At 41.7% G+C, this 27203-nt stretch overlaps 1 protein-coding gene across 5 annotated transcripts in view; it reads left to right on the forward strand.

The window, feature by feature from the left end:
• Window positions 1-27203, forward strand: part of LOC107218335 — a 142586-nt gene that overhangs the window by 112265 nt on the left and 3118 nt on the right. For 4 of the 5 annotated variants that reach the window (XM_046744594.1, XM_046744593.1, XM_046744592.1 and 1 more), the window contains exons 10-13: window positions 2553-2624; window positions 16544-16713; window positions 25029-26733; window positions 26828-27165. In XM_046744594.1, coding sequence (XP_046600550.1) covers window positions 2553-2624; window positions 16544-16713; window positions 25029-26733; window positions 26828-27165 — 2285 coding nt within the window. The remainder of the gene's footprint in view (window positions 1-2552; window positions 2625-16543; window positions 16714-25028; window positions 26734-26827; window positions 27166-27203) is intronic. The other variant, XM_046744595.1, reaches the window with a different exon arrangement.

Below are 27203 nucleotides of genomic sequence, written 5' to 3' on the forward strand. Positions count from 1 at the left end.
TTTTCCAGGGGTAAAATTCGAAGGAAATAAAATTCAAAACCTCTCATGTGAACTTTGTCAGATACTCAAAATATCGAGAGAAAAAAATTCAGTTTTATGTTATTGGTTGAAAATTTTGTTGATTGTTTAAAAAAATTCGTCGTTATAAATTACGCAAGATACAATGATGTGTGGAAACGGGATGAGAAATTTTATTTTCCACACCTTGCCAGAGACGCAACAATAATACCATTTGTCCGAGGCACAGGAAATGGAATCTAGACACGAATTAGCGATTAGAAAGACGCGGACCGTTTAGAATTCCAATGAATTCAGAGTAGCGGGCTAATTCAGCCTCCAGACTCGACTAGTTAATTCGTTCGATTTCAAACCAGCGGACTCGCTTGCTGCTTGAAATTTTCCTCGAGGCGTTTTTTTTTTGTTTTTTTTTTGTTTTTTTTTTTTTTTTTTGTTTTGGTGGCCTATAAATTAAGAACTACAGATTCGTGATAGATAAACGTGAGAATCTTCAATGGTTCGAGACTATCTTTCCTGCATCATCGTGCGTAACAAAGAATTAAGAATCAGAAGAAAACAAACGGATCGGTACATTTTACATTGAACTGCGCTGGGAATTTTACGTCGACTCATTAGAGTCTATCTGATTGAATTTTTCCTTGTATTTTACCAGACTTTTTTGATGCTTTGATTCTTTCGCTGATCCTTTTACAGTTTAAAAGCCTGTTGATTGTGTTTAGTCGATTCTTTTTTACTGCTTGCGAAGCTTTTCTTATTATCTCGTGCACGATGACGTTGATTAATGTCTTCGTCTCATCTGATCACTTTATAATTTCAACTTTTAGAATCTTTTACGAAGCTAATTGAGTGAGGAATTCAGCGAGTACGCGTCATTCGACGAAATGTGAAGAAAAAAAAAATCTTACTTTGGCTTGGAAATGGTAAAAGAGTTTAGGGTTCATTCGTGAAACGATTGAGGATTTTAATGCGTTTTTTCCTTTTGGAATTTTACAACCTTTATGAATTCGTAATTATTCAAATCTGCGAAACTTTCGAGACGAAGCTGATTGGCGAAGTTACTTTACTATGCGTAATTCTTAGATGGAATAATTTTACGAAAGTAAATCAAGGCGGATTACGATCTTCAATTTTTTCATATATCTTTTGCGCTATTGCCACGGATTGAACAACCGAACAAGACGAAATTGATTTTCTATTCGAATTTAAAGAGTTCAAGTTTTTAGATAACTATAATCAATATCAGTATCGAAACAGCTGTGAGTCAAGAGGCTATTTACTTACAGATTAAGTCACGGACGATTTCAAATCGTTTAAAAGTGATTTAAAACTTTTTCAAACCGTCTCAGACTGATTCAAACTAATTTCAAGCAGTTTTCAACGATTTTAAGCGGTTTCTAAATGACTCCAAACATATTCAGACTAATTCAAGGTGGTTCAAATGATTTCTAACTAGTTTCAAACCACCTTAAAGGGGTTCAGTACGATTACAAACGGTTACAAACTAATTTCAAGTAGTTTCAAACTATGTCAAGAATTTCAAAATAGATCTAAATAAATTTCGACCAAATGAAATTGTTTTAAATGTTTTCGAAGTAGTTTAAACTATTTTCAAGAGATTTCAGAATGATTAAAAACGGTTTGAAACAAATTTCAATGATTTTTAGTTGATTTCAAGCAGTTCTGAAATAATTTCGAATAGTTTCAAACTGATTCAAGGTATTCCAAACAATTTCATATCAGTTTCAATTGGTTCTAAATTGATTCTCGGCAACTTCCGAATGATCGTAAACGAATTGAAGGAACTTTGCACGATTTCTGAGCGGTTCTAACCGAACCTGGTTTGCGATTTCTATGAATAAATATTGCACGCATGATAATAATAATTCCTGAAAAATCGGAAGGATCATTAATACAAAACGGCGAGCTCGAACGCAAGATTGATGACACTTCGTCGAAGCGTAATACCTGTTCTCTCTCCTAACGAAGATTAATTCCGCAAGGAGGAATGCTCTGTCTTACTCGATGGAGTGCAGTTACCTATACTATATGTAACTTGTCTCTCCTTCTCTCTAGCTCTTCGTCTCTTTCTTTCTCCGAGAATAGACTTACGACTACCGCTCGATCGGTGCATTCGGGCAAATACAAGCTGCGGCGTATCGACGCGGAATTGCATCTCTGCATCCGCCTGGACGTCTCTCTCTCTCTCTCTCTCTCTCTCTCTCTGTCTCTCTCTCTCTCTCTCTCTCTCTCTCTCTCTCTCTCTCTCTCTCTCTCTCTCTCTCTCTCTCTTTCTCTTTTATGCCTAGATATTCAACGGCGACGCCTCCTCGTTCTTCCGATCCGCTGCGCAGCCATTCAGATCCTGAATAGAGATAATCAGTGAAGCAAATTGTTGCAGAATCAGCGCGTGGATTTATGCTCGGTGGATTATTATTATCGTAGATGTTTTATTTTTATTATCACCTCAACGCCGCTACGCAGGCAGCACGGTGACAAATTTTTAATTCTCGTCTATTTCTCATCTTATTTTACAGAAATCGAAGCCCAAGAAGCGTGCAAATGGTTGAGAGCCGCTGGATTCCCTCAATATGCTCAGATGTACGAAGGTGAGTTAATTTTTTTTTTTTTTTTCTCTCTCTATTCGTCTTCCTCTTTCTCACTTCTCACTTATTTTCTTTCTTTCAACTTGTTTATCAGATTTTAAAGGTCACGCCTTGCCGCTTCGGGTTACTATGGATATATGTTTTACAATAATTGTACTCTAACACTGTATATACATAACGTTATATTCCAATACAACAATTTGACGGTCGATGTTGAGAAAAATAGCCAACTATTTTTGGCTCTGTCTCATACCACACATGCACACCCATATATCCGTGTGACGTATATTCTACATTGCCATTTTTTTTTTTTTCTATTCACCGTATAAAAATATATTTAATTTGTAGTTTTCGGTTTTTCTATTATTATTATTTATATATATATATAATATAATTTTTATGAAAATGTGAAGAGATAGAAAAAAAGATAAGTTTCAAGCGATGATTTCTCCGACACTCACCAACTTTTTACACTGACACTTTGCACTTTGATTTTTAAATTTGTTTGTCCACTAGTTACGTAACTCGTATAAGCATATAACGTTACAATCTTTAATTATGGTCAGATTTTCTTAATAAGGAATGTATTTTGATGTATCCTATATACTTTGTATACACGCGTTACGTTACGTAATGCAGCACAGTCACGAGTTTTGCATTGTCTGTTTGTAATATTCAAGATTTCGACGGTGAACGATACGTCTTGAAAGATTCTAATACATACGTATGCGTGGTGAAAAAGCATAACGTAGAGGAGAAAGAAAGAGAGAGAAAAAAAAAGAAAAAAAAACGACAGGAATCAAACAAATTAACAATAATCGTGTTCCACTTATTATTCTACAGATAGCATCGCGGTTGCGTAATATAGAATTTTATAAACTGTGAATCGATGCGAGAATAATTTAACTACACGTCATCGTTCGGACTTTGATACGATACGTTATTTTTCCCGTATCAAAAATAAACAAATAAAAACAGAAGTGAGAGAGAACAAGAAAAAAATTTATTCGACAATTAACAACGACTCTAATTTCGACTGAAGAAAAATTATTCAAACGAATCGTAATTGTTTCCTCTTTCTTCGTAGTTTCTTCTTCTTCTTCTTCTTCTTTTTCTGATTATTTTCTTACATTAAATTGTATTCTTAACTCGAAGTTTATACGAAGAAATGGGGAAAGATTACCTTCCGAATTGGTGTTTAAATGAAATTTGAATGGGAATGCGATAGATCAGTCCTAGGAGATAGAAGATCCGAGATTGATCTGAGATTTTTTCCTCTTTCTCCTTCTCTTTTTCTGTCTATCCGTTGACGTCGTCCTCGGAATATCGCCTCGCGAGAATCGACAAGTAGGCAATACAGCTGCCCGCTTCGTTTCAATTCCGAGCTCATTTCCATCGACTTTGTTTTCGAAACTTTTCTTCTCTTTCTACTTTTTTATTCTTAATTTTTTTTTTTTTTTTACATTTCTTTCACTCGTTTTATCCACGCACTCTCAGCACCGTACAACATTCTTAGGGATACCGGAAGCTCTGGAAATGACATTGTTCTCTTTTTCAAACATCGAGTGAAAATTCTTCGCTCACTCCACGTACCGGTATAGCATGAATCATATTTACTCCTCTGCAGGCACGAGGTAAAATATTCCTGGATACTGCGAGCTGCATTATTTGCGTCACACCTTGTCAACTCGCGGTTCGTTTAGCCGGCGTTAAACACGCCAACTTTGATCATTGATCACGTCGATTAACGATAAGCCAGTTTTTACGCCTCGACTTTATGTTGCCATTTTTTCATTGCTCTTTTTATATTCTTCTCCTAGGTATACGTGCATGGAGAATAGTCCACGCGAACGTTACGAATTGTTACGAAAAATTAAGAACGAAATCGCGAAACGATCTATTTTTCAAAATCTACCCGAAAATGCGGATCAAAATTCGAAAAACGACTTTCGATCGATGAAAATTAGTTTTCAAGCTGTTACCGGAAAGTCTGGTATCCGTTACTATTCTTTCTCACTACGATCACTGTTGCTATATTTTCTTGCAACCGTTGCGAAAATTTAACGCTTGTGCAACGATAAATTGACGTTAAGGCCTTGTTTAACTAAAAAAAGTAGAGTAAACCTCAGAAACTGATTCAGCGTTGCGATAACCAAAAAAGGATCGACGATAGCGCAAAATTTTTAGGCGTACCTAGTTCTTCGTAATCCCAACAATATTCAGACAGTTTTTTCAGCGGTACCTGTTTTAATCAATTTTTCTAGTTACTTTAACAAATGAAATTTTTCGCATTGTGCCAAACGTCTTGTAAAATTTTGACATTACCCAACGATCCAAACCGCATCGATGACGATCCGCAGCTTGCAATCACCTTTGCGTCAACAAACTCGCGACGATTGTCAACAGCTTTCGAATCCGCGATCGTATCATCGATTTATTTCGATAAAATTGATCAGCCGCTCGAACGGAGCACGTGGCATATTGCCGAAGCATTTTGTTGCGTTTTATTGTTATACGGGAGGCGCGTTTGGCGCATGTAAAATAATTGCACGCAGGCCTCACGTCGCCCGTCTGCCACGTACAATTGTCAATTGACGTGTCACGAGTCCCTTGACACGTGCATCCCGTATTCTCAATCGCATTGCCAGTATCGCGCGCAATTTATATGCATCGGGAAAACTGCCAGGGCTGCTGCTGCAAGCGTTGATAGATCCCGGACAATGAAATAGGATTAACAACGTCGTATCTTCGACCGCGGTGCAACTGGTGTGTGAATTATTACGTTAAACACAATCTATGAAATGAATTTATATCTGTATATAGAACAGTTTTTGGTGTCAATGCGAAAATTTAGCAACAGAGATAGCGTTACATTGACACGAATAATTGCCAATTGACAGAAAATCGTGTTCTACTTACCGAGAGAAATTTTTAGTTCCGTTTACCGCTCAGACCTCAACTATTTTCATTCCTAGCCACAATCGAAAAATATAATTCTAGGTAGAAAATGAAAATTAGTTTTCTAGCTGTTAACGGAAAGTCTAGAATCCGTTACTACTCTTTCTCGTTACGATCGCTGTTGCTATATTTTATTGTAATCGTTGCAAAAATTTAATGCTCGTGCAAGAATAAATTGACGTTAAAGCCTTAACAAATAAAATTTTTCTCAGCGATGTATAATTCCGCGCTAGAATATTTTTACACAGTGTGCAGATATCGTAGATAATTTTATCACGCGTTTTAAAAGGTGAGGGGATTCGTTTTTCGGGATAAAAAAAAAAAAAAAATAGACACATGTATAAAATCGACGATAATCGATCGAAATAATTGATTCAGCTTCGTATCTTATTTTTAGCCGATCGCGATAAGTTGGGATTGTTTATTTCTAAACGATTGGGAAATCGATCGAGGCACGAGGCATCTGGGCAATGCGTTTCGGATATGTTCTACGTACGTACATGTAGAAACAGGTAATATCGTAACATAACTACGAACTCGGCTCGAAACGTGAATGCGTTACGTCGTTTTTTTGGGTTAAGGTTAAATCGCGTCCCGCGGATTTCCGGACGGAAAACAGATACTGTTTATAATATATACATGTGTACGTTATATGCATTGTATACATATATATTTATTTATATCGTGTTTGCGTCTTATTGGCCACCCGAGGCTTACCTGCGCCCCTATTTTCGGAAGACCTCGAAAGTCCCACGATCACATCTTATTACCATCGGATCTCGAATCATTGCATGCCATTTAATTCGGTCGTTTGGAGAAAAATTTCACTGCATTGTACAGTCGTTTTATAAAAACTCCGCAGCAGGGTTTTTACTACAAATTGTCAAATATAATCGGTGCTGTTGTAAATGATATCATTTAAAATTTTCTCGCGTATTTTCCACCATCTATCATCAATAAATAAATAAATAAATGAATACGAAAGAAGCATCCTACAATCCCGAATCGTATAATATTTTTTTGCATGCATTGAACTTTTTTTTTTTTTTTTATAATAATAAGAACACGCTTAGACTTTCACCTCTCATTATTTTCGGAAATTTCTTTTCCGTCGATATAACTGCAGCGATGAGTCTTGAGCTGTGGATTTATTTCCAGTTAGATAGACACGCTGGATTTATCAATGACTCTCACGCTTGTGTAAATTGTATAAATCCACCCGATAAGAGATTTAACTCGTTTCATTGATCGATAAGATATCTCACCTCGTCTATTTGTAATCTATTACTTGTACCTTTATCACCAAGTTATTTCTAAATTTACTTCATTCACTGATCCCGTTTCTCGGTTAACTTTCTATCAAAACTCGAGGAAAGTGAAATTGAAAGGAAAAAAAAAAAAAAAAAACTGTATACATATACAAATATAAAACTACCGTTGACAAAAATGAATCATCCTTAAAGAAATGGTGCTAAATATAGTTTATATTAAATTGTTTCCAACGTACGTATACCTGCATATGTTTTTCCGTATTTTTGGCGACACTTGTCTTTTTTTCCTCCGTTTAAATATATTTGCACCAGCGGCGGCAGCAGCAGAACAGCAACATATTGTATTTGTTATTACGTCCAACGCTTGAAGACAATTATCTATGGCGCACAAATAGAACGAGCGAGCGAATTTACAACGCTGGGGTGAAAAAAGAGAACATCAAATAAGCAAAAACATTACCATTTTTAATGCCTAAAATTATTTTATTTTTAAACTCGTCTGCACTTATAATTATATATATTCATACATTTTTTTTACCTGCGTATATTATAACATCGCGAATACAAAACGGCTATTCATTCGCGCCGCCAATCATAACGCAAATGACATTGGACAGTTTTTTTTTATCTTTATTATGTCATTTGAAAAAAATAAGTATGTGTTTTTTTTTTTTTTTTTTTTTTTTTTTATTTTATCGTTTCATCGATCTTGTAGATATTTTAGATCAGAAAAAAAGAAAAAAATAAGACGAAGATGTCTATGATAGAACGGGTTTTCCACCACGTATCGGTTACATAAAGCAATTTTTATTACCCTCCTAGACTTTCGTCTGTTTGGCAGTGACGTTAATCAGTGCAGACTGTAAATCGGATACTAGGCCAAGGCCAAAGTTCGCATCGTTCGATCGATAGATCGTAGCCTGGCAAACTGGTGTTTTTTTTTTTCTTTTTTTTTTTTAAATCTCTGCAGGGAATCGAATATGGTTGTTTCTTTTTCTGTCGGAGTTGAGTTGAATTTTGCTGAACACACGACTCGAGAGCCAGTTAGGGAATTTCCTTTATACCGCGTAAAAATTCCTCGGCGAAAATTTGACACGTGGGAAATGTGGTGATTATTATTTTCGCCAAAATGAAGCCCGGAGTTTACTCGTTCATTTAAAACGCTGTACCCGCATGTAACGTACATTGTTGCATGTTTATGAATAAACATTCACAAACCGGGTAGAAACGGAATTAGCGTGTGTATATGTATATATATATATATATATATGTATGTATTTTGGAAAATAACAATCTGAAGACACTTTGTCGCCGTTGTCATTAGTTTGTCAACGCCGCCGGTGGAACAGCTGATGCTGCTGCTTAAATACGCGCGGTTCGCATGTTTAATATAATTGAATGTCTGAAAGAAGAATCCTTTTTTCATTCTCGGATTTTCCCATTTTCCTCCATTACTTTTTCTCTTTCTTGCGAGCACGTTTCTCGGAACAGCAATTTCCGAAATGTATGTATCCTTCTTTTATTACACGAGACACTTTAATTTCGTCGTTCCACGTTGTGGGTACATGTGCGAAAAGTTTTTTTTCCTCCAGCAAATGTGGAAATTTTTTTTTTTTTTTATATTTCTTTATTTATTTATTTATTTTTTTTTTTTCATCTCCGCAGTACGACACCATTTCCACGAATAAATCAAAGAAACGAGGGACGTGAAATAAATTTCTTGTATTTCCCAAAAAGAAAAAATATTGTACGTATACGATTTTTATTTTTATTCTTTCGGTATCACAATTCTCAGGCCTGACATACGCGCGCGCACACACACACACACACACATGTATCGTCAGGTGCGATAATCTTTGAAAATAACAAAATTTCGGTCGTCTGGCTGTTGAGGGGAATAATATAATCTGTGAAATAAATTTAACCTCTTTTCGTTTCTTTTTTTATCCTCCACGCGACGGTACGCATCGGTTAGCGTATTCTCTTCTCTTCTCTCATCTCATCTCCTCTCCTCTCCTCTCCTCTCCTCTCCCATCTTTCCCAGTTCTCTGATCCCTCTTCATCTTCTTCTTCTTCTTCTTCTTCTTCTTCTTCTTCTTCTTCTTCTTCTTCTTCTTCTTCTTCTTCTTCTTCTTCTTCTTCTTCTTCTTCCTCTTCCTCTCCTTCAAAGATTTATCTCTGTCGTCCAGAAATCAACCGCGAAGATCGTCGCGAGCGTCATTAAAAACCCGAAATAAGAGGGGGGGGGAAAAAAAAAAAAATAGGAAAAAAAACGAGCAACCCCGCGAAGACCGGAATAAAAAACAGAACGACTCGTTCACTTGCTGGCTAATTTATTACAGAGAAGAAATTTCTTCCATCCGGTTATCCTCTTGCTCGCTGCAGACTGTTTGACGCCACGGTTAGCAGCGATTCTCTTGTGCAGCAGCATGCTGATACATATATATTTATAAGTATACACACACACACACACACACACACACACACACAAATCCCTGGGGACAAAAAAAAAATGGCGAGTTTAAATTCGATGATGAAATTTATACGCAGGTCTGAATTAGAGCGAGGGCTCGCTGTGTATAATTTTTTTACAGGAATGCAATCGATTGCCAAGTGATGCTCAGCTATTACCGAAAACAAAAAACAAAAAAAAAAAAAATTGGAAAAAATAAGAAACGATTTTTACCCCCCCCCCCTATAATCCTTGACCGCGTGAGCAGAGACCAATATGTATATAAATTGCGCAACGATTTTCCTTACGTAATTTGCTAAAAACGGTGTGCATGGCTGTCCAGTTTCAAAGTCGCGTGATTGGGATCGACTGAGCGTGACTAAAACCCGTCGTTGTCGTCTCAAAGTGACTCGAACTCCTCCAGCAGCAGTGGAGCAGCGACTCTTTGATGTCGTTCGACTCTTTGGTTAAAGAATGAGAAATCCTTGGCGCCAATTCGCCGCTTACTAAATCACCCTCCGGTTATCTCAAGTGGATACGACCACGACGACGACGACGTAGGCAACTATGTACCTACTATAATATACCGTCAAAAGTGCGTCGTGGAGGACGGACTCGGCGACGTCATTCACCGGGTATAACCGTCCTCCTCCGTTGCTGCAGCGAGACCGAGGTCAAGTATATTTTCAAGTCTATGGAACTGAATCCGGGACTTAGTCAAGTGCGTTGCAGCCCACCTCTCTTATTGTGTCGTAGTATTCGAATCCATGGAGAACTTTCGGAGTACGTACCAATTGCCGCTTACTCACCGCCGGACAAGGTGCTCATTTTCACCCAATTCCAACGTCAAAAGCCTCGTTGTCGTCTGATCAGGACTTTAACACTTCTGTTTTATTTTTTTTATTTTATTTTTTCTTTCACTCAAACGGACTGGTAGAACGGACTCATTTCGTTTCTCTGCAACGTTCGATAGTTCTGAACTTGGGTGTGATAAGCCAGAGTTGAGTAGTGTCAATTTAATTCTTAATACTGTCTGATGTCAACATCACACTGTCCGATTTTAATGTCCAATGTCAATTTACCACGATCCAATGTCAGTTTAACACTACATTATGTTAATCTTACACTGTTTCATATCAATTTCGTACTATCCGATCTTAATCCAATATCCAAAAATTGGATACCAATCCAATCTCAATTCATCACAATCCGATGTAAATCTGAGACTATGTGTTGTCAGTCAATACCATCTGATACCAATTTCACTCCATCGGATTTCAATATCTAACGTCATTCTAACGGTATCTAATGTCAAGTCAATCCATAGCTACGTGATGTCAATTTAACACTATTTGATGATGAATTTGAAACTACCTGATGTCAATCCAACGGTATAATATCTAATGTCAATCTTATACCGCGTGATGCTGAATTATCAAATTGGCAACAAAAATCATACTACACAGTAGTCGACACCGGCAACTCTTTACCACCTCATGTTTTACAGTGATGCACTAAGAATAAGTCGGATTTATGACGGAAATCCTAGGCTTCGTCCCGTCTTCCTCTGGAATACATTAATTGCAGCCCTCGGTTTTTCTTTTGTTTTCCATGTATCGCGTCGCTAATTAGTCGCCCATCGTTAATTAATACCGAGTAAACTCTCATACGTGCCGAGTATAATTCTAACGGGAATTCTAGTTGTGACGGATCGTTTATTCTAGCCGCCGGCACCTGCGGCCCGGTTGGAAACCACAGAGAGTTATAACACCCGGTTCCTGATGTATTTTGTCATTTCTGGCTAACCGCGATACAGCTCTAGACACAGAACGTGTACTTGTTATAATAGAGAGAATTTCTATGTTTGAAAAGTCCAAGAATCAGCCTCTCGTCGAGTAGCACATCCACGTTAGCGCGAGCTCGCAACTCGGGATGTTCACGAAAGCTCTACGCGTAATTTTCGGACTTGTGCTTGCGGGGTTTATTTAAAGCGGTGACATTGAACGCTGGGGTGTAAAAACAAAAAAAAAAAAAAGAATACGAAAGGTAGGAAAGTTGGGAGGAAGATGAGAGTCGAGAGAAAAAGAGTGAAAAAAACTATAACGAAAAGGAGAGAGGTGAAAAAAAACAGCTAATCTGACGAGGGGAACGAGAGAAAAGTAAGGCTGAAAACCAAACGGTTAAATATACCCTGCTGCAGGGAGGACAAGACAAGACGTCTGTCGACCCGAGACTGAAATACTAATTTTCTATGTCCGGGCTAATGAATTATTATCCGCGATAAATTGTCCGCATGACGCGCCAAAATCCCGAAATGCAACGTATATGTACGAAACTTTGTCCATTCTCTAAGCGACTTTACAATTCTATCTTCGGCGTTCAATTTCACTGTAAACAGTCAAAGTGTTCGGTGGAAATAGTGGACGTGACTCAATGATTTAAGCTGAATTTTAGTTTTCCCCGTTGTCGGGTCAACTCGTTTCATTTCTACGGAAGGTTTCTGTATTTAAATACCTTCCACGATCGAAACGTGCTTCTCGCGATAAATTCATCATATTGAGTATCGTTAATTAGTTTCGACTAACGATGGTATCTGATTCGGTAATTTGACACAGTGTATCAGGCATATAACGAGTACGGCTCTGCAGGTTGGTTGGTTGGTTGACTCGCGTGAAAACATATGTGGGAATTGAACTCGAAGGCCAAGTAAACGCTACGGCGCTTTCTACTCTCACTCCCATACATCGGCAGGTTACGTCTACGGATGAATAATTTTGGCAAAATTTATGGGGGTTCGTTGGAAGCTACAATCGCCAATGCACAACTTGGCTCTGACTTACAGAAAATCGTTGTAATTTTGCGCTATCGTTAAGAGTATTAAAAATAATCCATGTCCTTGTTAAAAATCACTTCATCAAAATTTATTTTAACCCAACCGAGACGCTAAAAATATCAGAGCATTATATACTTTGACTCTGGTTGAGACACACACGACGTTCTTGCCGATCCAGGATCGTCAGGTGATTTTCCGCGGAGTGAAAATTGGGCATGGTACCAAATCATTCTTGCACCTATAAGACTCGCGATAGGCGGAGGCGGCTCTGAGCTTTCCCTCTTTGATTAATCGAAACTTGCTACATCCGAATCGGCCCCTTTATGGATTGGACTCTGTCCAAACAACCAGGTTCATACTGCAACGCCATGCATCTTACCCACTGCAGACCAAAACAAAAAGGTCTTTGACACATCTGTTGGTTCTCTGCCAAAACCAACCGTCAAACCCTGCTCCAGGGCGCGAGGTACCTACTAAGGTTCTCGCTCGGTGCCTCTTCTCAAAACGCTCCGATAGTAACCGCACCATGACATGGTACCGAGAGTACACCGTAACTAAAAAATCGCAGAAAACTCCGTCGCTTCTGACCTTCGAAAACTTACTGGATCTCGTTTTGGGTCAGAGGCAGTGTAATTAGGGTTGAGGACTTGCTAATGTACCTGACAAATCCAATGTTCTCTTCGTAAACGAAGTGTGGTTGGACTATTGACGACCTTCGATGCGTCCCGTTCGTTTGGTCGGTTCCAATAATTTTTGCGTCACTTTACCGGGTCCTTTTTCCATCCATCCCTGGTTACTAATTGACAAATTAGAGCCGCATGTGCGATCGGTGATACGGAGAAGCGGGATCCGGAGGATGATCAAGGCGCATTGCCGGGATCATTGGCTGCTCTCAGTCGTTCTCCCGTACATCGTGGTTCGCCTTTGCTTATCTCCCACCACAAGTCGAGCGTCTAGCTGGTTTCCCCCACCAACTCTCAGTCGGTTTCACAAAGTCCTCATTTATGCTCGCCCAAGCTGGCCGATCACTAGTTGGAAGCTAACCGCTAACGCACCGAGTACGACCGCGTAAAGTTAGGCGAGTTTTTAGGCGCGTTTAGTTTTTATTTCTTCTTCCAAATCACAGCTGAAATTTGTGAGAAATTTTTTGCTCCTATTTGGATCGCGACTGCGATGACACCGTGCGACTTTTTCCATGATCCTCGAATCGCGCGATAAAACGGAGTTTCATCCCAAAGAAGAACGGTTACTACAGTTATTCGCAACCGACAATCACACGGCTGTTAAGTGAACCAAAAAGAATCTCTCTGTGTGACTTTTAGAGGACTTTTACTAAACTTGTACTCCCAACGTCGCTCGATTCGGTGACATTCATATCGTAGCGAATATAAACTCTAGTGACGAATAGTCGACGCTCAGAAGTTTACACAGTAAGACACATACTTACGTGTTTAACCGGACAAACAAATCGGTGCTGTTATTGTTCATCCTGGAATAGAGGATTGATTGTTATGACCGAAAAGTGTACACGGTTTCTGTAACACTGTGTAGATAAGCGGAGGACTGACTGTCTCCCATTATTCGAAAGTTCGGAACGAACGGTAGCTGTCAGAAGTTCGTTTACCCATCGATAGGAGCTCGAAGAGATAAGGTTATTTCGTAACTGACATCACCCGATTATTCCACCCTCGGTTTATAACATCAGGGTCGGAAGCATCGGCCGCTTATCCAGTGACAAGGGAACGTCTTCGATGTGCTGTTAATGTTTGCTACCCGAGATTACCGATCAGTCGTTTGTACAGTCATGATACCGTAACTGCGACTATACCAGGATTACAGGCATACCTCTAAGCAAGTTTTAAACAAGAATAACAACCGCTTTGCCTTGCGGTTAATTTACACCGTCGTCCGATGCTCTGCCCTCGAGTCTGTGTCATCAGCTAGACGTTCACCGATCATGAGAACAATGTGTATGGAAGAGAATTTTTTTGGAGTACCTGTAAAAGAAGAAGAAGATATTCACTTTTTCGTTCCCACACGTCGATGATAGCGTAATCAACCGACGACTGTGTACCGAAAGAGATAAAGATAATTAAAGAAGAGACACGAATGTGCCGCAGGTGCGAAGGCGTTACAATGAGAGGTGAGTCTTGTTACGCCAATTTTAACATCGTCCAATTCTGGATGACGAAAATTTGTCGCGATAATGGAATCGGTATCGATTGGCGAAATCGACGTGCCTCTGCCATATCTGGATATGTAATATCATCCTCCGAGACTCGGAGGCGTCGTCGGAGAGTAAACGTAGGACGTAAGGATGGACTGGCTAGTTTGAGTCGTAACGCGTTATGTCGGGATATTTTACATTATGCAACTCGTCACCTTGATCCGTCACCATAGCCAAGATTCAAGGATGCAAGCGCGATTATCTTGTAAAAGTTTCACCAAGCACGCCTCGATATTATAGATTTATAATCCAACTGCACGACAAAATCGCCCACGAATCGAACAACGTGTTGTTATTGAGCTGGTTTTTTTTTTTTTTTTTTTTTTTTTTTTAACTTGACTGTTTTTATTTTTCTCTCCTATAATTATCCCCGTGTGCACTTAGTGACTTTTTCCAGATTACACCGTCGCGAATAGATAAACGGCGCCAGTCGTTCTTTCGCTAATCTTAATCGCAGCAGCTGGGTTCAAGTGTCACCGTATCGCAGTGAAAATAGCAGACGAATGGGGAAGAGAGACGGGAACGAAGAGCAAAAATAACGGCAGAGTCCATTTCAGCTACAAACGGGGAGGACACGTCGAATTTCGCAGTTGTCACTTTTGCGAAAAATAAACGATAATGTATATATTGACCTCCGAAACTTGCGCACACGTTTCGTATTTATAGACACGGTATTGCTTTAGTTTTTATCTTATTTTTATTTATTTATTTTTATTTTCAACACAACGGCACTCGTTTTCTCACACGGTTAATTGCCAGTCATAAGTCAGGCACGTAATCGAACGCGTATACTATGAATAGTCACCAATTGACCTAGTTGAACCCGGCCCCCCCCCCCCCCCCCCCCCGCACCACAAGGCCCGATATAAATATATACTGTATATCTCTGTGCAATATAAATAAGAGACACGATCGTGTGTACGTATGAACCGCACTCCGTGGATTACGTACTTGAACGTCCGGCACTGAATTACACACATTTGGATCAAAGAAACAAGATTTATTTATGATAGTTCCTCATCTCCTTCCTCTTTTGCTTCTTCTTCTTCTTTTTCTTCTTCTTCTTCTCCTTCATTTTCTTCGATATACATTTGAAAAGAAGAAAACAACATGTCAGATCAATTTGAATCTTCGATTCGATAACCATCGGATATAGGTAATATGTAAGAAACGCAACGTTCGATTCGTCACGTAGACGGTAGATGATGATAAAAACCGTCGGTTTGACAGTGTGAGAAATGTTTTATTTAACCTTCCCCAACACCGAGTATACGACAAATACAGTCGTTAACGTAATTCGGAGTAATTACATAATCGTGCTTCTTTTCCCCGGCGTAAAACTAACCGCGCTGCAACTTTCCGGCAACGGAGATAAGCCAAAATTTCAATGTCCGAATTCAATACTGGTGTTTTAATACATCTACAAAAAAAGAAAGGAAAAAGTAAAATGCTTAGGCTTCGTCTATGCTCGATCTTTTGATGATTTCTCCCCCCCATCGCTGACCCTCAAAGAGATCCCTTATCGGAGTTTTCCTAATGCTCGTACTGTGTAACGGTGCTAATTGATTCGTTGAACGGACGTCGAGACAGTAGAAAACAAACAAGTACCTGAAACCCCAATTAGAATGATCCTCGGTAAGGCACGAGCCTTGTCCTAGGAGATTGCGCGGAGGCGCAGGGTTATTACTTACAGCTAATTATCGTGGTCGTTGTCCGTCCTGACAATCAGCTGGTGGGATGAGAAAGGAGAAAGAAAAATTAGCGCTAAGTGGGCAGGAACAACGGGGAATCGGACTCCTCGTTTCAATACGGCTCGGGTCACGAATGATCGCGCACCAAGATCATAGATCAAGATCTGGATCACAAGATCTGGGTCGGGACACAGGGCTGCACTAGGCGGGTTGCGCAAGTCGACCAACACAAAAGACTCGGTTCGTCGAGTCGAGGACCGGCTAGGACTGCCCGAGAGATCACATCCGTAATCGGAGATGACGTTGTTCTTGACGTTTTTCAAACGCTATATTCTTACATTGTCATCTCGCACCATGGAACTGTCCAATAACGAACGATCTGTGCCTCGCTATGTTTCTGATGCAAATCGTCACCCTCCAAACCAAAAAAAGAAAATGAAAAATTCTTTGGAGACTAAATGAACAACTTGTCTTCTTCTCGCTGTTTCAGATTACCAGTTTCCGATCGAGGTTTCTGGGGTAGCCAAGGACCATCCTTTCCTTGATGCCGATTCTCTGCAGAGTCTATTCAGGAGGTTGCACGCCTTGAATCGCTGCGCCAACATGAAACTTGACACTCATCACTCCCACCACCATCACACCACCAGCCACAGTAAACCGGTGAGTTGAAAAAAAAATCGGTCATTCATTCAGGGAGTCGATCGTCCGGTGATTGGGAAAACCCTGCATCCATTTCTCCACGCCACCCGTCAATTTCCAATTACCATTCGACTCCTCGAATTACGGTACCAAACCAGTGCCTTCACCAATCATTTGTCGAGCTCGAAATTGTACTTGTTGAAAACCACGCGATTTACCGTCTACATGGTCTCAGCACCAAAGATCCCGACGTAGAAAATGGTCGTACTCAACCATCGATAAGAGTCGATGAAGTCTCAGGTGACGGTCAGAGTTTTAGGGACTTCCGATATCCATTTCCATAGTCTTCAAATATTGTTCTCGTGCCAACCTGGGCGTACCTTTTATAACGGTTATTGCCCGCTTCCTCCGACTGGAGTTTTGCGTCGTTTATACTTTGTTGTATCCTAAAAAGGAACCTTACGCGGCATTTAAAATATCCCCGTGAAAAGAAATCGAGGTATGCGATCTTCTTAGGGAGTTGGGTCCTAAATACACCTCGGAAAAATAGCGCAGGTCGGATGGAGACGGTGGAAAAAGACTCTTCGTGGAAGTTGAGCCGGAGGTTGACAAGGCCGTCCGAAGTGGCCCTGCGGACTAATCGCAAATGGATTCCCAGATCCGTACTCTTAGATTAAACTCGGATGGTGAAAAGTGACGGGCTGCTGCAGGGTTTCTTGCCTCTTCCGAGGACGGTGAACACCGAGTCTGTTTTACATACGCCTATTATTATCGCCATCATCCTCCTTGCCTTTTTGAGGCACGACTCGCTGCAGTCCCGTGTACCTTTGCATCTACCTGCAGCCACTTGGTATGCAATCGAGTCGAGGGTCTTATGACACGTTTGAAAACATGGTCATTGTTATGCACACGGTGAAAGCACACAACGCGCTCAACGTACGTTCTGGGCTATTCTTATTACGGGGATCAGCTTCGAGAGGGATCGTCAACGGCGATGCACTTCCCTACGCTTTGAATACCAATCAAACATCATCACGTGATCGGGGTTGCTCAGGGTTGATTACGGCCATTTGTTGCTGGCTCGAAGGCAATCGCGTCGCGTCGTCTGCCGTCATGGGCGTAGGTAAAACGGAATCACTCTGGTCGACGAGAGGCAACTTCCAGGTGACGATGACGATTCGATCATCGTCTGGAAGGACTTGATCCTATACATCGATGCGCCAACTTTCTCGGTGCCTTACGGCGATAATTTGGAATTACCGGAAATAATTTTGTTCGAGTCGAAAACCGGCGATTGCAATTCGGGGTAACACCTCGAGTTTGTAACTTTCATCGCCATAAATGGTTTTGACGTGTGCTTCGAGCTAAATACATTTCACGTTCCTCTCAACTTTGTCCGATTCAGTCGCGCAGGTGCGATCGGTTTCCTTTTACCTTACACCCGTAATCAACTCAGGTCACGGAAACGAGGATGATCCTGGAAAATTATTCGTTATACCCACCTTTCCAACTTCCCGATACTTCCACCCTATACATCGTTCATATTTTCCGCATGCCAGCAGCTGCTGTCCCTTCTGGCTATTCTATGAAATTGTCAGTTGCAGTCGTGGCGAATAAAATATCATAAATCGTTGCTTGTCGGATATAATAGCATTAGAATTTTTCATAGACTTCGTTTTCAATGAAAAATAAATGCCACTCCGTTTATACCGTATTAGCTACGCACGAGGCGATATCAAAATTACGAAAATGATCCTTCGTCTTCCTTTAATACCTTTTATACCACAATTCCCGACCCTCTGAAGTTGGCCGCAGCTCGCTATCCTCGTGGATGAAACGAACGAGGTTCAGGATCCAAGGCTAGGTGCAGTCTCACTTTTTTCAAACCATTCGTCACGCCCCGGCACCGCGGCTCTTTCGCGTCAAACATCGCCGGTAATTACGCATCTCTCTCTGCGTATAAGTTTTACGTATATGTGTATAGTTTGTACGCAGCAGGTATGCGTAAAACACCGAACAGGTTGAAGCCTCGTGTGACAGGAGCGGCAGACAGCGCGGCTCGGCGTGCAGCAGCACCTGTATTTTACTCGACTTAAGCCGCGCTTGCGACTCAAATTGTCTTTAGATCGATGCGGAATGTCAGTCGGACTGACGGGTGCCCGAGGATCAATAAAAAAATCTTTTTTCCAAAACCGTCAAGTTGACCAACGCAATAGCGTGATAAAAATTTTGAATTTTAAAACTCAAATTATCATATTATCAAGTAGGTACTTTTTTCGTGTAAAAATAACAAAATCATCTTGCTTGTAAAATATTTGATCATAAATCAGGTCTGATTATATTTGGGAATGAATTCTCTACGAAATTCTTGGAATTAATTTTTGATATTGCATCGTACAAAAATTTTTGAAATGAACTGAAAAGTAGCCGAGGAAAAGATTGACGTAAGCTAGTAATTTGTGAAAAATTCAGTTTGAAACGAAAATTATCAGCAATCGTTGTATTAAAATTCGAAGTAGGTATATTTGTAAAAATTTTCCACAAAACTATCGAAGAATAAATGTATTGGTAAATTTTATTTTTTCACTCAATAATTTTCGCTCGATTTTATTTATATATTACACAAACACTTGCGGCAAAACGAAGATAGATTGGTGAAAAGTTAGACCGTCGACTTTTGTGTGGCGAATTGATTCGTTTCCCGCAATCTAGCGAGGCGTGGGAAGAATCTGTTATAAGTATATTTGAAACTTGATCGGTGGCCAGAGATTTGCGGTTGTACCGCCGTTTGATATAACGCAAGAAAATAACAACCGATCCGTATTGTTTCACAGTGATTATTAATAACGTAATGAATATTTCAATACCACTACGCGGCTCACGCCTTTGATATACAGCGCAGCAAATCGGCTCAACTCAACGGAGGAATTATACCCGCATTCTATATCTTGGTGCTGCTGCTGGTGCTGCTGGTGAACAGGTTAACAGGTTCCCTACTAGGGGAAAAAGTTGGCTAATATTGTAAGCGGTAATACCGGTATCTCGGAATGTTTAATACATATATACAACAGTTTACCCGCCTGCGCAAAAACCGCCTTCGAAAGACAAGAAAAAAAAAAAAAATCAAAAAACGAATTTCACTTACTCCGGTTACAGAAGATGTGGAAGCTACGCCTGTGAGAATCATCGACGATCAATATTTTCTGAAAATTCGACGAGAATTGGAAGGAAGAAAAATATCAATCTTGAACCGGTGATTCGTTAAGCACAAAATTATAAACCCACATCGAAGAGAAATAAAAGAAATAAAATAAAATAAATAAAAATAGGAGAGTGTAAAATAAAAAACAGCGGAAATGGTGGAATTTTCTTAGTTATCCATTCGACGCTACGAGGCAATTATTTTATTTTATACCCGCATCGCGCAAAGCAATCGCGGTGTCCTGGCAGTTCAGCCGGTTTTAAAATCGCAGGAAACTGCACGCGCGGATCTCGTTAACGATCTGGTCTCGGTAGATTTCTCGATTTCGAATCGAGCCGCTGCCGCAGCTCTTACACTTGTTGCTTTTATTCTTTCGACGGCGGCTCTTTTTGCATTAACTTTATTCTCCCTTTTTCTTTTCTTTTCTTTTTTTTTTTTTTTGTGCTCTTTCTCTTTCTCTCTCTATCTTTCTCTCTTTCGTTCAATCGAACGCTGTGTGCCAAGCAGTCTGGCGAGTCTGGTATTCAATATCTCGTCATCGTCTTGTCGGTAGCGTTGCAGTTTTGCGCTTGTATGCACCTCGTGCATGGATGCGTTCGTATGCGCGTACACACACGCACGCTTTGTACTCTTGTGTCAGCTAGTTAGATGCGAGCACTCGCAAAGTTAGAACGCGGATGCCCGACGATCCCGCGTATCTCGCACCTCTCTCGTCGATATTTATTTAACATCCTACCGGTCATAAAGACCGCCTTTTACCGATCTCTATAAGATTTCACTCGAGCGCATCTCTCCCGATCTCACAAGCCGCATCATCTTCTTCGCTCCCACTTCGACGATTCTCACCTTGATATATTTACGTTCAATATTTTTGCACAATAATTACTCATGCACATTTATCGATGAAAGATTTTACACCGATCATATATATATATACTGTGTAAAAAATTGGCGGTTTCAAAATTGACCGAAATTGGCCGGTGTGGGCTACTGTAGAACAATTTTTGTGCTTGATTGGGAACTTGAAAGTCAGATATAGCTTTAGATTGACAACAGATACTATTGTGTTGACGTTAAATAGTGTTTAACCGATACTAAAAGATATTCTATAGAAGTTCATACAGCATTTGAACCTGCCGTTATTGTAAACAAACACTTTACACTTTTTGGAGCAGGTACAATACGTGACGCATTACAAGAAATTGGAAGAAAATTGATTCGAATTGAACGAAAGAACTGATCAGTATCGAAAGTATTGATTTTCTGTTACGTATAATTGTGTTCTGAGGTAATCGGTAGAATGATTGTAAAAGAGAATCCGATGCATAGGTGGGATATGCACAGGCTACTGGTCACATATAACGATACCGGTTAGAAATGCATTTTCAACTAGAGTAATCTCATTCCGTGGCTAATAAGTGGTTATCTAACGTCGCTGCTTCGCCCAGAGCATTTATCAAGTCGACGACAAGCACAGTGTGGAATAAGACTTACCGTTCTTCGCGATATCCTCGCCCCCATAAGAAGCGCAACGAATCTCGGAGGATCTTCGCGCGGGTTGCGGGTGTGTGAATGCGAGAATCGCAACGTGGGCACGATGATAAAACGCAGACACGCGTATCATCATCGGTCGAATCGTGGGTGTATCGCCGATTACGTAAGATTTCGTCCTAACGAGGCGAGGAGAGAACTGTTGCTGATGGACGGTGTGTGGGTCGTCACGGTTAAAAGGTCTGTTTATAGGCAAAACCATGGAGGGGAACGGCAATTAAGCCTAAAAGAAAATGGAGTCGGGGTTGAGGTTTCGGATGTACTCGACCCGCATCGTCCGTCGGTGCATGAGGGCTGAATACGTTCGAAAATAGGCGAGGAGTTTATAGATGGAAATAAAGATCGACGGTGGCGTGCAAGTCGCCGGATGTTGTACGTTGATACGAATTTCATTTCACCCCGTTGTTGGAAAATTTGATTAAATTTGGTATTGGAAAATATGTGGTACAAGTAAATATTAAAGTGTTCCCGGTTTCTTGGCAAATTATTATTTTTTTTTTTTTTTTGTTTTCTTGACACTATCGAGACCTCATAATATCAGACTCATTGGTTCACCGGTATCAAATTATCGCAATTATAGCCGAAAGATAATATTGTACAACCGTAATGAAAAGAAATATTCATTTCGTACTAGGAACTGAATTTTTCTGTTTTTTTTTTAATTACGATGTAAAACTGAAGAATGTTACGAGGACTTTATAGCAAACAAAACTAGAAATTTATGGTGACTTGACGAAGTGTGGATACGTGCAGCGGTTCCCAGTCTTGTTTTCGTTATGCATAACTAAAAATACGACATGCGGTGGTCGTGTGTAAGTGGAGGAGGAGGAGGAGGCTTAAAAGGTCGCGTTGGTCCCGTTGCGAAGAGCTGCGACCTAAACTCGAGAGTGAAATTAAAAAACGATAGGAAAAAGCGACGAGAGAAAAACAAAGTAGAAAAGGGGAAAATAGAAAAAAAGAAACTACGGCCAATTCCCTCAGAGGTTAGTGCGCTGCCTAAATTGGTCCACATCGAGAGCTATTAACCCCTCGAGCTCGAGTTACTCGAGTTTCTTTTGCATCCGCCCGTAATTGAGGGAACTGTGTACCGCAGTGTGCAACCGAAGCGGGGCGGTGTGAAAACACCAAAAATGATGCTTTTTCATTAGCCAGTTTGTTTTTGTGAGACGGAAGAAACTCGCGCGTGTTTGTTGATCTTATTTTGACGGTATACCAAATGGAAGAGAAACGCAATTTTTTATTGTTAGTAAATTACGGGGATTAGAGATGCGGTAGGTGGGTATTTGAAAATGTACCGGAAGCTTAATTGGCTCGACTTCGGGCATGGATTAAATCTCGAGATCAAAGATATGACGGAAATTGAATACGGAAATTATTGTTTCACAATAAAGAGTCGTATTTAAGCTCAGGTTCCGAGATTACGGTGAGTTAAAAATCATTCAGCGAGTTAGATGCTTCTTTATTCGTTATCCACAAACCCATCGCAACTCAGTTATTTACCTATCCATTATTCGTATCCTGGGTCGTGATCAATTCATTACATCAGGGTGCGGGCTGGATGCAGTTGGTCACCCGTTGACGATAATTGTACCACGCGGTAGTACAAAGCTGTTCGTTGGAGTCGAACGAGCGGAAGTGACGTCAGTCGGTCACCGGGAGCGTTCTTTTATCCAGCATGCCGTATGTATCGAGAATCGTAGGTTGAAAAAACCTCTCTTTCAAATGAAAAAAAAAAATAAAAAGAAAAAAAGAAAAGAATCAAACGTCGGTTTAACTACTTACACCCTGTGTACTTATTGCGGCATTATCCAAGTGTCGAAAAGGATGCGGTAAAGAATAATCAAGTATACGAAGATCCTTAGCATCGAATAAGGAAAGACCGCGTCACCGTTATGAAATCCAAACACCGTCAACGACCGTTCGGTATATCTACATCGGCTTGAAATAGACGTGATGGTGGTTGGTATAAGGGCCAGAAGCGAGGCGCAGGCATGCACACGGACGAATAAATTGTCAAAAAAGATTGACCTGGAAAAGCATTCGAAAATGGTTAACCCGTGACGTAGGCGGGCCGCGAGGCCTAAGTTGCCAGTTCTTTTTCGGTACGGATTTTCGAAACCTCGTGCGTAGCGTGCGGGTTTTAAATCGGTCGTCAACCGAAACAAACCGAACGACCGACGTTGGTTACGCGTTAAGTAATCGTTGCCGAAGACCGCCGCAACTGACACCCTAAACGCGATAATTTTAAGATAAGCTATTAATAGGAGGGTCGGGGTCTATTTTTGCGGGCCCAAGCTACTCCCTCGATCGCTGCACCTCAGACTTGTTCTCCTTCTTCTTCTTCTTCTTCTTATTCGTATTCTTATTCTTGTTCTTCCTCTTCTTTGCCAGATTTCTCTTCGTCGCGTCAAGTCTCAATGGTGCAACTCATTGCCACCCGCTACTGATGCTGCTGCACTGATGCAGTTTCCGCCAACGAGGACTGTATTTAAACGGCCTACTTTCATCCTCTCCTCTCCACTCTTTTCTCGTCGCTTCTTCTTCACCGATTCGTTAACTTCTTCTTGACAGACGATTTTTTTTTTCGTATACCTCCAATTTCGCACCACTCTTCTCGAGATGATCGCACAACTTCAACTCCATTCTGTAGAGAACCGTTCTGAACTCCATTGTACCGGGGAGTCTCGATTCAGGACGTTCAACGACCTGGAAACATCGAAGAGTCTCGGTAGAATTCCAACAAACTATCAGGCCACGTGTTTCAGTCCATAGTTGAAAATCGGTATAAACTTGTAACTCAAAGCACACTCTCATATCAGTTTCAAGCAATGTATGTAAACATTGCTATTCCAATCTCCACTGATGACATATGCTCAATATATTGACACAATTATTTAATATTCAGTCGAGATAGCAAAGACGAAGCAAAGAAAAGTCAAGTTTTCCTCTAAAAGGGATGAAATATATCGGTGCATATTAAAACTCGTTGCAAGTGTCAAACGCGCCAACTTACGACATTGCAACTTTATGATATTACACATACACGTAAGCACTGTTGGTTGAATCTTCTTTTCTTTCCGGCATCAAGAAGTCCTGCAGAGATGGTCGGTGTTAATTAGTGCTCACCAGTTCCCAGCGTCTTACACACACACACACACACACTGACACAGAATATCTTAAGTGGCGCCATAGCGCACGATGATAATTCAACAGTTAGAAAGAGACACGTCATGTTCCACCATTTATCCCGCGTTCTAATTTGTACGGAAAGCACAAGTCGTTAGAGTTTGGAGTTTGCTAGCTATTAGGGACCAGCTGTGACCCGACTCGTTTACCCTCGCGTTTACTCCAACAACCCTGTCCCCTTTCCACTTTTTCGGTAAACACCGTGACGTCACTGTAATGAGTGAATCGGTCACGGGTTCGTTAATTACGGTACACACACACAGAATCTACCACAACACGATGAGTCACCGTGATGGTCTGTTGACCGTTACGAATTCGTTGGCCAAATCATAGTTCGTCGCTTAATGTTTGCATACTTGAGAACGTCAAAACAACTCTCTCTATCCGCTGTTGACAGGGTGGCGAAGACTCGGACGAGGACAACCAGTGCGCCTTGAGCGAGAACTGGACCTTCGAAAAAAAGACGAGACGGTGGTCAAGGGTTGGCGATGTAACTCAGGCCAACGTTGAAAAGCTCCAGGCGATCGTCGACGAGAACGCGAGGCCAGAGGACGACGACGACTCCCTCGAGGATCGTTTAGAGGCCGAAGAAGCCGAGGATACGATGTTGGACACCCTCAAATACGGCAGTCTTCCGCCTGGTCCGGTTCCCGACGAGCTGGGACCCCGTTTCAGACGAACGGGATCCGAGCGGCTCAAGGACAGTGCCAAGGCCTTCTTGCGCAGGGTAGAGTCCCTGAAGTCGAGGAGGCGGAAGCGGCAGAACCGCGACGGCGTCGTGATCAGCGGTCCTCAGGTCCTCGACGTTATATCCATGCAGCAGAAGATGAAGGACCTAAACTGCGTCGACGTTTCGCCTACCGGTCCGGCGCCCGTATCCTTCAACGACCTTGGGCCCCCCTCGCCCCTCCATCTCCCACCATCACCACTGACGCTTCCGTCGTCGCCCTTCCATCTGCCGGCCTCGCCACTCGCCAGTAACCTCAGTCCATTCGGCGACGATTCCTCGAGTTACTGTTCCGACGGTTCCCAAGGTGGTGGGCCCGTCCCAACGCCCACCAGGACGAAGCTGAACAGGCCCCGTCGTTTCCTGCATCGTGGAACCCGGGAGGACCAAGGCGCCCTCAGTGACTCGGAGTGCCAGCCAACCAGCTGGAGACACAGGTACTTTAAGGACGCTAACAGCAACCACACCAAGGTTCTGGAATACGTCTCGACTCATCCCCAGTCACCGAAGGATCAAACACCGGTCGGTAACAGAGGGGGGAGTCTGAATCTGGGCAAAGAGTCGCAGAGGTACAGGGACAAGTTCAACCAGAGTCAGGAGGAGAAGACTGCCTTGACTACTACCGGTAAACGGGACGAGAGGTTGTACAAAAGCTTTAGACGCGGCAGGGAGGATTTATACCGGGAAGAGGCGCCTCTGGCTAAGGACGTCACTGTCTACAGAGAGAAGTCCAGGTCCAGGAGCTCAGAGCTTGCCGGAAGCCAGGAGAGCAGCTCGACGGTTGCCAGCAGGGATTCCGACCAGGAAGAGGAGTCTCCGAGACACAAGGGTTCCGTCGTCAGGTGGCACAGCTTTCAGAGGGGATCTCTGTACCCTGAACCTCTCGACCCTCTCTGCTCTCGCGCCATGGCCTCCATGTCCTGCGGGCAGCTGCTGGTCCTCAGAAAGCTTGCGCTGCTCAAGCTCACCGCCTGCATGGAACGGTACTGCCCGACCCATAGGACCGGGTGGAATTGGGAGCTTCCGAAGTTCATACGGAAGATCAAGACCCCCGACTACAAGGACAAGACTGTATTCGGCGTTCCGCTGCTACTGTCCCTTCAACGCACAGGTCAGGCGCTTCCCAAGTGCATTCAGATCGCCCTCAGGTGGCTCAGGGCCAATGCTCTCGACCAGATTGGGATATTCCGAAAAAGTGGACTCAGGTCCAGGATCCAGACGCTCAAAGTTATGACCGAGACCCAGGGTGACAACATCAACTTTGACGGACAACAGGCTTTCGATGTTGCCGATCTCGTCAAGCAGTACTTCAGGGAGCTGCCCGAGTCACTGCTAACGAATAAGCTGTCTGAAACTTTCATCGCTATATTTCAACGTGAGTTTCATTCAACGAGGTGACGCGGTGATTACGATGATGGCTTGTTTCAACTCTTTCACCTCTGACACCATTCTTTTATCATACCTCACAGATGTTCCGGCGGAGATCAGACCAGACGCTGTTCAATGCGTACTTCTACTTCTTCCCGACGAACATCGGGAGGCTCTCGAAGCGCTTCTGGACTTCCTGAACCACGTGGCGAACAACTCGCCTTTCAATCAGATGACCGCCTCGAACTTGGCCGTTTGTCTAGCTCCCAGTTTGTTTCACTTCAACCACACTATGACCAACGTTTCTAACAGGTCTAACAGCGTTTCTCCGAGGCGAAGGAAAACCGTCGGTATACCCGATCAGAGGGAATTGTCCGAGAACAAAGCGGCGAACGACTGTCTTCTGTACTTGATTAAGACGCATCGTGAACTATTCATGGTAAGTGAGATACGTTAGTCAATAGTTTTACTTTGCGA

Source organism: Neodiprion lecontei, chromosome 7 (assembly GCF_021901455.1).
Source record: "Neodiprion lecontei isolate iyNeoLeco1 chromosome 7, iyNeoLeco1.1, whole genome shotgun sequence".
In the NCBI taxonomy this organism is placed as follows: domain Eukaryota; kingdom Metazoa; phylum Arthropoda; class Insecta; order Hymenoptera; family Diprionidae; genus Neodiprion; species Neodiprion lecontei.